The 13,657-nt window shown below is 50.5% G+C and overlaps 6 protein-coding genes across 6 annotated transcripts; 4 read left to right on the forward strand and 2 right to left on the reverse strand.

The window, feature by feature from the left end:
* Positions 1-717: 717 nt before the first annotated feature.
* POX_e07124 (uncharacterized protein) lies at positions 718-1,056 on the forward strand (the record flags this gene model as incomplete). Its single annotated transcript, XM_050115933.1, has 1 exon — positions 718-1,056. One exon carries the CDS (start codon positions 718-720, stop codon positions 1,054-1,056), a length of 339 nt encoding a protein of 112 aa, XP_049968393.1.
* Positions 1,057-2,669: 1,613 nt separating this feature from the next.
* Positions 2,670-3,970, reverse strand: POX_e07125 (uncharacterized protein; the record flags this gene model as incomplete). The annotated part of the gene is made up of 3 exons (XM_050115934.1): positions 2,670-2,776; positions 2,852-3,692; positions 3,761-3,970. 3 exons carry the CDS (start codon positions 3,968-3,970, stop codon positions 2,670-2,672), a joined length of 1,158 nt encoding a protein of 385 aa, XP_049968394.1.
* Positions 3,971-4,279: 309 nt separating this feature from the next.
* On the forward strand, positions 4,280-5,837 carry POX_e07126 (UDP-N-acetylglucosamine--dolichyl-phosphate N-acetylglucosaminephosphotransferase; the record flags this gene model as incomplete). Its single annotated transcript, XM_050115935.1, has 3 exons — positions 4,280-4,518; positions 4,575-4,755; positions 4,815-5,837. 3 exons carry the CDS (start codon positions 4,280-4,282, stop codon positions 5,835-5,837), a joined length of 1,443 nt encoding a protein of 480 aa, XP_049968395.1.
* Positions 5,838-6,386: 549 nt separating this feature from the next.
* POX_e07127 (uncharacterized protein) lies at positions 6,387-6,833 on the reverse strand (the record flags this gene model as incomplete). Its single annotated transcript, XM_050115936.1, has 1 exon — positions 6,387-6,833. One exon carries the CDS (start codon positions 6,831-6,833, stop codon positions 6,387-6,389), a length of 447 nt encoding a protein of 148 aa, XP_049968396.1.
* A 1,699-nt stretch (positions 6,834-8,532) lies between these two features.
* POX_e07128 (uncharacterized protein) lies at positions 8,533-9,326 on the forward strand (the record flags this gene model as incomplete). Its single annotated transcript, XM_050115937.1, has 2 exons — positions 8,533-8,590; positions 8,707-9,326. 2 exons carry the CDS (start codon positions 8,533-8,535, stop codon positions 9,324-9,326), a joined length of 678 nt encoding a protein of 225 aa, XP_049968397.1.
* A 1,143-nt stretch (positions 9,327-10,469) lies between these two features.
* Positions 10,470-12,910, forward strand: POX_e07129 (3-isopropylmalate dehydratase; the record flags this gene model as incomplete). Its single annotated transcript, XM_050115938.1, has 3 exons — positions 10,470-10,569; positions 10,629-10,735; positions 10,805-12,910. The coding sequence occupies 3 exons, from the start codon at positions 10,470-10,472 to the stop codon at positions 12,908-12,910; spliced, it is 2,313 nt and encodes a 770-aa protein (XP_049968398.1).
* Between the last annotated feature and the right edge of the window lie 747 nt (positions 12,911-13,657).

Genomic DNA, 13,657 nt, shown 5'->3' on the forward strand with positions numbered 1-13,657 from the left:
TCGGACTGTCTCTCTCTCTCTTTCATCGTGAGGGCAGGTGAGTCCTGCACTGCCGGCGGTGCAGATTAGGGTCAAGTGGGAGGCGACCCGAGTCTCCACTCTCCCCGCATGATCGACAGTAAATTGCATACAACCATATACTACGACACATGAAGTGCTGTACGTAGATCACAACATACTACCACTGACAGCCTCCATCCTCCACAGTCGCACTACAAATGCAAAATAAAAGTGAGCAGCTACCTGGGCCACTTATGTTGATCAGCCACATCAAATACGGCCCTTGGATTGCTAGCTCCGAAGAGATAAAGGTACAGCGTGTTCATGTGTGTCTCGGGCCGCAGCCAAGGTAGTCACAGTTCTTTTCCCTGATTACTGAATGTGTAATGATATACCGGGCTGTTTAAGCCCCTTAGAGAGTAACCAATCTGGTCATTCTTGCGCGGAGGTTCATCTGCTTCTTACCTACCTCGACATACTCGTCCGTAGTTCATTGAACAGTCATTGATTGAAATGTGCTTATTTTCAACTCGATGAGATAGCAGCCGGCGCCATGTGAGGGCTCTCAGGGGGTCACTTGGCCCTCGGGTGGATGACTGCAGCTGCAAAGATGGTTGGTCTGACCAGAACTCGCGGTCTTGAAATCGCGCACGTATGATCACCTCGAAGATCGCCTTTCGGACCAAAGATCGTACAACGCACGCGGCAAGAACAGGAATGGCGACAGAGGCAGCAACTTCTTTCAGCGGCCGAAAAGTTGGAGCACCAGCTCCATTTGTCAGCGGATTCATGCAAAGTAAAATCAAGCTCATCACGATTCCAAAGGAAAGTGCCAGTCGCCTACTTGTCACCCCAACCGAGTTCACCTGGCCGGGAGGTTCTACCTCTTGTTGCATGCTCCGAGTGTTTCGAAGAGCAATACAGGCCAGCACCCAAGACAGAAAACCGCAACTGGTGATCGATACCGAAAAGCAAGTGAGAATGACAGTGACTGAGGTTGTGACTGTGGCCAAGGCGAAAAGACAGAAGACACTGGAAATGCCCACGGAGGCGTAAGGGACTCCTCAGCGGTTGCGCACGCGAAGGAATTGAGGAGCGTGGCCGAGCTCAGACATAGCACAAAGGGTACGTGAGGCAAGAAGTAGGGATGATTGAGCGGAGACAAAACATGACAGAGTGACAGTGGCTTTTGTGATCGCGGGCATCAAGTTGAATTGCGACTTTCCCAAACCAACGACGAGGGGAGAATGACCGGCACCGACTCCGCCGTTGGTCAGCAGTGGGTCGTCAAAGGGGGCTATGGCGCCTATCGCGACAGCACACAAGATATACAAGCATGTCGCACCGGTGGCCTGCAATGCAGTTTTTCTGATAAATCCGATAAAAAGACATGAATCCGACACATAAACAGCCCCTGGCTGTGCCCTTTCGTTGTCTCAGCGTGGTGGACAATGAGCTCGGGCTCGAATACAAATGCAATCGAACCGTGTAAGAAGCACCGTATGAGACCCCAGAATCTCCCCACGTGCCCCCGAAACACGTATTCGCGCATGGCTCCGGGGCTCCTCCAAGTCTCGAATCCCCGAGAAGCTCCGTCGGGAGTGTCCCCAGCTCCCAGTGATACCGTCACTGAAAGCCAAAGAAGGGCAAAAAGTGCAACGACGCTGGCTACTTGAAGCCAGTTATGGAATGATTATATACATATATATCTCCGGTGCAATGTTAACGCACACCACCATCGCTATCAGAAGACAGAGCCTCGGAGCATTGGAAAGACCGAGTTTTCAATGTCCAGCAGTAATCATGATAGCTGTGAGGTCGAAGGGAACGTACATCCCAAGTGCGAACCATCGTAAAATGCTGGCTGCTATCCAGGAGCTACTAATAGGTGTATTCAAATCCGTCAATACTAAGTGTTCCGTGTCGAGAACGGTCATAGAAAGCCACTGGAGAGACAATTATGGTCATACAGTAGACCAGAGCAGACAAGAGAATATATAAAATGAGCAAAGATGTTCGGCCACCGACCGCCAACGCCTGTCCAGCTCCAAGATAGAGGCCTCCCCCGAAGGCTGAAAAGAAAACCATCGATGGCGTAAAGTAGCGGAGCTCAAATCGAGTTTCACGAGGTGAGCGAGCTCAATCGAAGGAGAGACAGGAGGATTTGGGTTCAAATTACGTGTGGTGCTTTGACCTGAAAGTATTTACGCAAATGAAAGGAACTTAGGATTGGAGTGGCTGATGTGTTCCATCAACGATCAATCCGACGTTCCTTCCGCTTTCGCGCGGACGCACCATCGCAGATGCTAGGAATGCCGAGCCCAAAGTTGGGACTGGAGTAATCTCAGCCATTAGGCATCAACCGAATGTATTAAGTGGCTAAAACATAAATGCATGAATCAAGTAAGGGTATCAATGACCTCATAATTCGAGGTACGGAAACTGAACAAAGAGTAGAAACATCGAGATCAAAACAAATTCGCAGACCAAAGGGCGAAAATGAGATGCACAAGTTATAATTGGCATGTCTCACTGATCAGCCACCACAAGATAGGCGGCGTGTACCCACGAGAATCGCACGAGAGATGCGTTTGGAAATTGAGGCAGATTCAAATGCGTACCCGATGACCGGAATCGAGATGCTCAGTGACATTCCGGGAATATGGTGTTCACTGGGTGGTCATGTCAGTCTCGGCAAATTCTAGCCACTCCCCCGACAAGGCCTTCTTCCAGAATCGAGCTGTACCATCGTCGCCGCAGGACATCAGACAGTCTCCTGGGTAAATTCCGTTAGCATAAGACGGAAAAAAAAATCAACTAAGTAGTAAAATATGTCGATTGCCAGACTTACCTGCGAAGGAGAACTCCACTTGCCATACGTCCAAATGCTTACTGTCAAGACAGGCCACCTGTTTGAAAGAGTGTCGGAATGGTGTGTCGCCAGTGGTCTGCCGACTGGAGTTGGACTTGGGCGTGCGATTAGCCAGAGCAGTTCCAATGCCAGACTGGGTTGTCGACTGTGTGGCCGATGACTGTTGCTGCCGTTTTTCAGCCTTTCTAGAACCAGCTGGCTGAGATCCTTGAGCAGCGTTGGTTGTGTAAACTTCAAAGATGCGAATCAATCCGTCTCTGCCACCGCTTGCGATCAGGTCATAACCACGCACCGAGCCACGAGCCCACGAGACATCTCGGACGAGACTACTGTGTCCAGTCAATTCAATGGCATGGTAGAAGCGACGACTGGCATCAGTGCGGTATATTTTGACCGTGTTCATGGCTGCGACCACAAGGGAAAGACTCTTCCGATCTGATTCAGGAATAATCGTATGAGTGATATCGGAGGGTCCATGATGGAATTGAACCTTGAAGCTGGTGTCCTCACCACGCTCAGGTTGGGTGCATACTCGGAATTGGTCGATAGCTTGCCAGTCTGCCAAGCTATCTGGAGTCACAGGTTCAAAGACCATCAAATACCCATCACGGGTGATCACCGCTAGCCATGATTCTAGATCAATGTTGCGGAAGTCTAGTGACACAAAGGGATGTCGATTTGGCGCCGTTAGGCGGAAAATAGACCGAAAGCGCCGACCTGACCCAGGAGCCTGGGTAGGATCTTCCTGCCAGATCTTCAAGCGCATGTCCTCCCCGACACTGGCAATGTGCTGGCCTGTAAATGGCCCATTCCATGTTGCCTTGAGTCTATCTTTAGCAACCGGCTCAAGTCTCAAGCAACGTGCGTGTCCTTTGCCGAAATACTCACATCACGAATTTCGGCATCATGAGCACGCCAAGTGTCGATGCATTGCCATTGCCCATCCTTGAGGTCCCAGACTTTCATGCGGTGATCCGCAGACGCTGTGAGGAGTCGGTTCCCGTAGAAGTTGAACTTGGAGACTGAAACCAAATCCCGATGACCGGCATCGAGCTCGGTAAAACCATCTCCAACCTCGGGATCCTCGTCTGGCCCCATGATGAGTGAGCAAAGTTCCGCTAGAAGAGGTATAAAGAAAGGCACTCCGGTGCCCTTACAACTGAACCCCTGATAGAGTCACAGAACTACGTTTGTTCATAGATCGGTCGATTGAACGCGCCTTGGGTAATGGCTGTGAGCGTTTGATTGTCCACCGCCTGCGGGCGGTGAGGTGGCATGGGGCATTTCCGATAGGCTTATCGAACATTAGCCGCGATTGAAGCCAGCTTGCATGAGGGCCTGCCAAAGTAAAAGAAACAAACAAACAGACCTATTTCGAAATTCTGGGTGCCAGAGCTCTCGCACAAAATGGCATTAGATGACACCCTATCATGGCCGGAAATGTGGACTATGCTGCTCCTTCTTGGGGCTGGTCTCGGCATCCTCATCAACACCTTCCAGGGTGATGGTGCGCCAGTGATAGCCGCCATCGCTCTGTCTCTCATTGCATTCGCGGTATCGTTCAGTATGATCCGGTGGCTTGGACCTGTTTTTATGCAAGCAGGTCTCAAGGGAAAAGATATGGCCAAGCCCAAAAGACCTGAAATGTAAGTAAATAAATATTTTGCATCCGTTTGAACAGGACGCTCACATTGGTATTTAGACCGGAAACAATGGGCGCTGTTTGTGCAGTTGTATATCTACTTGTACTTATTGTTTTCATTCCCTTTGCTTTTTATAAGGATATTGTTGCAGCCACTTCAGGAGGAGGCAACCGTGATGTCGTGATCGAGGTTCAGCATATTGAGACTGGCCGGTTCCTCCACAGATTCCCTCACGGAAAGGTATCTCGAGATTCAGCCCAGTTCCCTCGTCTTTTCACTACTAAATCTTCTCTGTTCAGCTCGCTTCGTACCTCTCTGGTCTGCTCTCTCTCCAATGCATCATCATCTTGGGAATTGGCGATGATCTTCTCGACATTCGCTGGAGGCACAAAGTCCTGATCCCGGCATTTGCGGCGATTCCCATGCTAGTGGTCTACCTGGTCGACTTCGGCGTGACTCATGTTGTTGTTCCCTTGCCGCTGCAACAGTATCTGGGCAATTTCATTGATCTAGGCTGGCTCTACTACATTTACATGGCAGCTGTCGCCATCTTCTGTCCCAATGCCATCAATATGCTGGCAGGTATCAATGGGATCGAAGTTGCGCAGTCCCTGGTCATCGCAGTACTTTTACTACTGAACGATGCGATGTACTTGGCCCCGATCAGCCCATATCCGCATCCCGCCACTGATTCGCACTTGTTCTCGATTTACTTCCTGCTGCCTTTCATTGGTGTCTCCGCAGCTCTTCTATGCCACAATTGGTATCCTTCCAAGGTGTTCGTTGGAGATACTTACTGTTACTTGGCTGGCATGGTATTTGCAGTTGTTGGCATTCTCGGGCATTTCAGCAAGACTTTGCTGCTTCTGTTCATCCCACAGATCTTCAATTTCCTCTACTCCACGCCTCAGCTCTTTCACATCATTCCTTGCCCCCGTCACCGACTTCCAAAATTCAACGCTTCTACTGGATTGATCGATGCCTCTGCCACAGAATGGGCGCATCCACCAACCCCGCTCGTTGCATTGGCCTTGGAACTCTTGCACAAGGTTCGTTTGATCCGAATTCAACGAAATACAGGTGGACAGATAATCGAGTCCACAAACTTGACTATCTTGAATCTCTGGCTCGTTTGGATGGGCCCAATGAGAGAAGACCGCTTGCATGGCACATGGTCGGGGTTCAAACAGTCTGTGGCCTGCTGGGGCTCTTTGCGCGGCATCGGTTGGCCTTGCTTGTCTTCAACCAAGACAATCGGTCTTTTCACTCTGTGGTATAGACTTGGTGTAGGTATTGATCTGATTCCAAATTTTGACTTCTAGAGTTTTTGTCTCTGTTTATATATGGTTTCCTGGTTTCTTGTTGGATTTTTATTTTATTTTGGATAATCTCCATGGAGTAGAGCTAGAGACTTGTACAGTGCACGCAATATGAATAGCTCTTTCAAGGGCCACTCGTGGCTATCGGGAGTCGCGATCATATCGCGAAAACGGAATTACACATATCATTACATAGGATGTTATTTGGTTGTTCGTCATCGCTGGATTGGAAAAATCCAAGATTGATGAAACCACAGCTTTATACATCAGGAAATATAAGAAAGTGACCGACATCACCATGGATGCATCTCCGCCGGCCTTGACATTTCAAGTGGGAAAGCCTTCAAGGAAAAATCCCTATGAGCTCGTTCTCTTTGAATTGTGCCTGAGGAGTACCGGGTCTCATTAGAATACAATTCCAAGTAGCGGAGAACTGACACCATCACCTACCAAGTCCAATATGACAATATGAACGTCCATAGTTTCAATAGAAAAAACAGATCAATCACTTCAATAAAAATTGAGACCCTTTCACTTCACCAATTCCCAATTCTAACCTTTGACCTTCCTCCAAGCCAACAGCTGCAACACAGCGAACAATCCTGCTCCAAAGGGCCCCCAGAAAAGGGCCTTGCCTTCAATTTCTCCGTGCCAAGCGCTGATCAAACAACTGATTACATCCACAGAATCGACGATTGCCCCGATCACAAGGACATGTTTGAAGTCCCTTGCTGAATGACCAACCAAAGCCGCGCCAACCTGAGGTGCGCGTCCCGAGAATGCGGAGGAAACCTTCCATAGCAGCAGCCCCAGTGTCAGATCTCGAATTCCGAAGAGACGGCCAAGCACATTGGTTTCTGGTGCAAGCGGTATTCCGAAGAATTTTCCCCCCAGCTGGGGTGTCAGAAGCATGATACCGCCCGCAAAACTTCGAGCAATGCTGACGAAGCTGACGGACACCCAGGGGACGGTGGAGGAGGAAAAGGCGTTGGACGCCATCTGTGGTTATGTGCGAAGTATAAAGAAATGCCCGGTAGATGCCCAGGAGTTGGAGGTGTCTGGAACTGCCGGTAGATGAAAAGCTGAGGAGTTGCCGACTAACGCTGGCCTGGTATGGAGGTAGATAGGTAGGTATGATATGCAGGTTTGGGTGCTCAGCTTGCTGACCTTGATATCAGACTAATATCGAAAGAAGGTAGCTAGGTCCAAGTGGTGACAAGCCAACTTGCAGCCGTGTCTAGAAATGGAAGGTCTTTTGAGATGAGAGAAGTTTGAGTACATATACCACGTCCTGGAGTAGATGCAAAGGTCGAATTATACTGTCATACTTGGTATTCTTTTTGTTTTTGGATGGTTTCTGGAAGAAAAAAATCTGCTTTAGAGCTTACTTTACTTTTATCTGGTTTATGCATGTCAAGACCTCATGTAAATGGGACTAAGGTTGAGCTAGTCCTACTGAGCTGAACACCAGAAGTTGATCATGTTTTGCGGTGGCAAGAATAACGTTATGTGGGAAGATCTTGGGTGAACTCAATAGGGATCCCAAATCCATGGACGAGACTCTGGCACGAAGCTCGCATAATAAGCAGAAGAAGTCCGAACCAAATGCGAAGTAGTGGACCAGAAAGGTCGTTGATCGGTATGGCTTTAGATCAATGAATACCGATTCAATCAATACGCTGGAGGTTCGAAGCGCCATCTGCATATAAAAAATGACTGGTATGAGGTAAGTTAAACGAGTGAACCTTATGCGCGAAGGATAAACATGCAGCGGTTTTGAAGAGCCCTCAACAATGGCAAAGCTAATAGTGAAGACTTCTGAGAGTGGGTCTAGAGGAAGAGGCGAGAGGATAGAAAGTTCAGCTGGGATTGGCTGGGTGAGAGATTGATTCTACTCTCATCTACGTGTGGCCATGATGAAAAACCAAGTCATGGTATTTTCTTGTTGAGCGTCACTCCGATCTCTCTCGGTGTCAGAATACCTTGCAAAAATAAAAATCTGTATTGCTGAAAAGACTGGATCCGTTAGTTTCGTGCTCAGATAACTCAAAGTACCTTTCCACGGAAAATAAAGCCTGCCGACTTTCCTTGGAGGTTGGTCAGAACGTTCATCGCTTGTCTACGCCACATTCCAACCCACGGATATCCCCACTCCAGCATAACGTTATGTTGCCGTCGGGGCTCTCGTTGACGTCAACTTACTCTGGGAGCAAACTGTCATGCATCGAGACACTACACGGAGTTGACACCTCACTCATTGCTCTCTTTGAACATTGACACGATAACGCAGGCGGGAGAAATAGAGACTCACGATCCTATTGTGGAAGAACTAGAGTCGCTCTACGATGACTGGTCAAGAACGCTCAGTGCATCTGTCGGTCCCTGAAAGAGGCGATCCGGATCGGAAACGAGTTTTGAATATTCTGGCTCAGCGCAGATACCGTATTGATCCCCTCTCCCACATCACAGTGATTAATGCATTACATCCTCTTTCATGTTTTATTTGTTGTGTCATCACTGGAGGCTGATCCAGGAAACACAAGGCCAGCGAAGGCGAGAAAGACTTGCGGCGTGGGAGCGAAGCAGTGGTACTACAAGTTCTTCCTCACACGATCGAGGTCCTTCGGCGAGTGCAGAGGACTCCCACACTGATGGCGTTTTTGTGCCAAATACCGACTCTGGAACCGCGTCACTGTCAATGCTCAACACGGGTCAATTTGCACCTTCTGACTCGATCCATTCAGCCTTAGCCAATGGTCAGTGATGAGAAGAAAGAAGCTACCATCTCAGTCGCCAACTCCGTCCGTTGTTTCGTAGTGGGAGCAGAGAAAAAAAACGCGAAAGCATATTTCACGACTTTAACGTCCAGTAGATGAATTAGCCGCCGACGCCGCTCTATCAGGAGTTCTCGATTTCACCGCTGCGTTGAACGATCTCGAAAGCGCACGGTTTACATTTCCCGATGACCACACGCTCGATGTCCCCATCCTCAGTGTGTTGCAGGCGGGGTCTCAGCTTGCATCGCTTTTTGGTTGCGAGGACACGATCTGGGACCCTACAGCCCTCCGGACGCTTTCGCCAATCTCATCGTCTGCAATGCCACTGACCTCAAATCTGGAGCCGACCGCCGCTCAGATCACGATTCCCCATCATCCCGTCTTTGACATTCTCCCCTGGCCGTCAATGCGCACGAAGCTCATCACCATTTTCTCCCTTCCCGCTCAGGCGCGACCCGTCATTGCGCGCGACCCTATGGCTCTAATGCAACTCATTTATGACCTGGACGACACTTCTGAGGGACTGAGGGTCTCTGGATCTGACTGGAGACTTGACAGAAACTGGGAGGTTGGGCAAAAAATCTTCGAGAACTGGTGGTTCGTCTTGGATCCGGACATATTGCGACAGAGTAACCTGCTGCGGCAACGAAGAGGAGCCGGGCGATTGCTGCCTCCCGTTGGGCAGAGTAACACAGTGCAAATGACTTCCTCCTAGGTGAATGGGAAGACGTCTTCACTGAACCTACGTAGTCATATGTCAAGAAGGTTCTTCATCTTGACTTCAGCGCTACCACCCATACTTGGAGATAACGCACGATGAATGTATATCATTGATGAAGATCGACAAATCAGACAACATACAATTTTCGGAGTGCAAGGCCTTCTACGCTCATACTAATTTCTGGAGGATACTCGATAAGCCGCAAGCGACAGATTGATAGGTTGATATGGTCTCCTTACTACTTGTCGATCCCATGTATGCGAGAGCGATGGGTGTGTATGTTGCCGGGCCACTCCACAAACTGATCTCTATGGGTATCACTCCCGGCAGAAGGGTTCACAGACAAGCCATCTCAGTCTGGCCACGAAGCAACCTGTATGGAGAACCAGCCTAGTGCAATCTCGGCATCGGTGCTTCCTGCTTCGTGAGTTGAAGGAGCCCCGATCGGACCCCGGTGCTCACAACCAATCAGCCACGTTAGTGTCACCGATCGACGACCCAGCGAGGAGCTTGAGACCCCCGGAGTCGGGCTCAACCGCCTGAAGATCGCGTCGATGCACGCGGTGGTAAGCTGGGAGTCAGGGAACCAGACTGGGACCCACGGGGTGCTGTCTGCACCACCTGTGCGGCGGTACAGTTCAAGCAAGGAGGCCTCCGCCCAACAAAAAGGTTGGAGATATTACAGTAGCCTTCGCCGACTATCGGTGAACTTCCACTAAGACGTGTAGCGCTCAGAGAGCATTTTCACTCTACACTGGATCTTCAAGAAACATCAGATGATTTCTATAATTCCTATCAAAAACATTCTTATAATCGTTCATCTTTCGATTCTATGAGTTTGTGACAAGTGTGGAACTGGAAGATCTCGTCAATTTGGGTGTCGAGCCGCCATCAAGCGCCATTAACCGCCATCACATGACGTGTAACACGCCGATGTCGGGATCATCGCCCCTCGCCGCCACATCCAATCGGATCCATGGAATTCATCGCTGACCGGCCGAGGTCGGCGCTGCCCCTCGACAAGCTCTCCAGCGACATCGCGCGCGTCACCAAATATAAGTCATTCAAATTTACTACCTCCCCAGTTTTCCATCACTGCTGAGCGTGTCTACCCCGTTCATACCTTCATCACACAAGATGCCTTCTGCAGAGACGAAACCTAGGACGCTCTATGACAAGGTCTTTGATGACCACATCGTCAACCAACAAGATGATGGCACTTGCCTGCTCTACATCGGTATGCCGCCCGATCACTTGGCAACAGCCACCAACCGTCTGCTAAACTTTTATCATCAGATCGCCATCTCGTCCACGAGGTGACCTCTCCCCAGGCCTTCGAGGGTCTCAAGAATGCCAGCCGCAAGGTCCGCCGGCCGGACTGCACCCTGGTGACTGTCGACCACGTAAGTGAAGAGTGCACAGTTCGGCCCTTCTGGAGATGAAGTCATCCGCTGACCCGCCCGACTTGGCAGAATATTCCCACCAGCTCTCGAAAGAACTTCAAGAATGCCTCCGATTTCATCAAAGAGACCGATTCCCGTCTTCAGTGTACGACACTGGAGGAGAATGTCAAGGATTTCGGGTTGACCTACTTTGGTATGGGCGACAAGCGTCAGGGTATCGTGCACGTCATCGGACCCGAGCAGGGCTTCACTCTACCCGGCACAACGGTGGTCTGCGGTGACAGCCATACCTCCACACACGGTGCATTCGGTGCTCTCGCCTTTGGTATTGGAACGAGTGAAGTCGAGCATGTCCTCGCCACCCAGACCCTTCTCACTCGCCGAAGCAAGAACATGCGGATTCAGGTTGACGGTGAGCTTGCTCCGGGTGTCACTTCCAAGGATGTTGTGCTTCACATCATTGGCGTGATCGGCACCGCGGGAGGTACGGGCGCTGTTATCGAATTCTGTGGCTCTGTGATTCGTGGCCTGAGCATGGAAGCCCGCATGTCCATGTGTAACATGTCCATCGAGGGTGGCGCGCGTGCTGGCATGATCGCTCCCGACGACATCACTTTTGAGTACTTGAAGGGTCGCCCTCTTGCTCCCAAATACGGTAGTGCCGAGTGGAACAAGGCCGTCAAGTACTGGTCCTCTCTGAAGTCGGACGCGGATGCTAAGTACGACGTGGATGTTTTCCTCGATGGTAAGGATATTATTCCTACCATCTCTTGGGGTACCTCTCCTCAAGACGTTGTCCCCATCACCGGGGTTGTTCCCGGACCCGATGACTTTGAGGATGAGAACCGCAAGACCTCGTGCAAGCGTGCCCTTGAGTACATGGGTCTCACTGCTGGTACGCCGATGAAGGACATCACTGTGGACAAGGTGTTCATCGGATCGTGCACCAATTCACGTATCGAGGACTTGCGTGCTGCCGCGAAGGTCGTCCAGGGCAAGAAGATTGCCGCCAACATCAAGCGCGCCATGATTGTTCCCGGATCAGGTCTGGTCAAGGAACAGGCCGAGGCTGAGGGTCTGGACAAGATCTTTACTGATGCTGGTTTTGAGTGGCGTGAGGCCGGTTGCTCAATGTGTCTCGGCATGAACCCCGACATTCTATCACCCAAAGAGCGCTGCGCGAGTACTTCCAACCGTAACTTCGAGGGCCGGCAAGGTGCGCAGGGTCGTACACATCTCATGTCCCCAGCCATGGCTGCTGCCGCTGCCATTGTGGGTAAGCTTGCCGACATCCGAGAGCACATCGTCTCGAGCCCGGGAACCGCCAAGGTCCAGCCTCAGATCGAACTCCAGCCCGAGGTGGACTCCATCGAGACCGAGGACGAGCTGGAGCGTGTTCTCGATTTGCCCGCGGACAACGAGCCTCATACCAACACATCCGCTGGCACCAGCGCTGGCCTGCCCAAGTTCACTGTGCTGAAGGGTACTGCCGCGCCCCTCGACCGTGCCAACGTCGATACGGATGCCATCATTCCCAAGCAATTCCTGAAGACTATCAAGCGTACGGGTCTGGGCTCTGCCGCTTTCTACGAGCTTCGATACCACCCCGATGGCCAAGAGAACCCGGACTTCATCCTGAACCAAGGCATTTACCGAAATTCCAAGATTCTCGTCGTGACCGGGCCCAACTTTGGTTGTGGTAGTTCCCGCGAGCACGCCCCGTGGGCTCTGCTTGACTTCGGTATCAAGTGTATCATCGCCCCTTCGTTTGCAGATATTTTCTTCAACAACACATTCAAGAACGGCATGCTTCCTGTCGTCGTTTCAGATGAGGCTGCCTTGAAGAAGATCGCCGACGAGGCTCGCGCTGGTCGTGAGCTCGAGGTCGATCTTGTCAACCAGGAGATCAAGGACGCGCAGGGCAATAAGATTGTGGCCTTTGACGTTGATGGTTTCCGCAAGCACTGTCTCACCAACGGTCTTGATGACATTGGCCTTACCCTGCAGATGGAGTCGAAGATTCGTTCCTTTGAGGCAAAGCGCAGCCTGCAGACGCCCTGGTTGGATGGCAGTGGCTACCTTCGCCGTGGCAACCGGGGTGCCACCAAGATCGAGGCCGCCCCAGTGCCCACCACCAACCGTGGAGATGTCAAGGGCGAGCCCCTGGAGTGGTGAAGAGAAGAAAAAAAAGGAAGATGACGTTTGCATTTACCCCCAATCCTGTGGATTACGTACTGCCCTGCTGGCTTTTTGTTTTGAATTTGTTTTGAAAAGCAATATCCCCCTCTGTTGATGCATTGAATGGTCCTTTTTTGCTAGGTTCGAATGGATGAGGCGGTTTGTGGTTCCAATAGACGCTTCTTTGCTTCGTGGTGCACAGATAGGTTTGATGATCAATGAGAAAGAATTATAGTTAAACAAGCATTCATCTTTGAGACGAGGCTTTCAAAAAATTTGGCATAAGAGAAGAGGGTGGATAGGGCTGCCGGAGCCATCCCGCAATGCAAGTCACTTATACAATTGAAATGGGGGAAGTTTGAGGAAGTAGATTCAAGGGAAACCGACACCTTAGATTGTTTAAAATGACCGAAACGGTATGTTTAAACGGAATATGAATCATGGAGATCAAAGCAACACAGCTTTCAACTGGACCGCCTTCTTCACACACATACACTCTCTCTCTCCCTCTTATTTTCTGTCTTTGTCTCTCACGACGAAGCCATTGCCGAAACTCGAATTAAAAGCGACTCTCGGTGCCCGTTTGCGAGTCGCATCAGCCAGCTAAGGTTTTGACAACTGCTCGCGGCGGAAAAACAGAAGAAACCCTCCGCTTTTTGCATTACAGCCGATAGTTAGAACAACGTCTGCCCTCACAAGCAGCCATCACGAAAAGAACCAAGGAGTAGAAGGGGAGGGGGGGGA

The sequence above is a fragment of the Penicillium oxalicum genome, chromosome V, assembly GCF_001723175.1.
Source record: "Penicillium oxalicum strain HP7-1 chromosome V, whole genome shotgun sequence".
In the NCBI taxonomy this organism is placed as follows: Eukaryota; Fungi; Ascomycota; class Eurotiomycetes; order Eurotiales; family Aspergillaceae; genus Penicillium; species Penicillium oxalicum.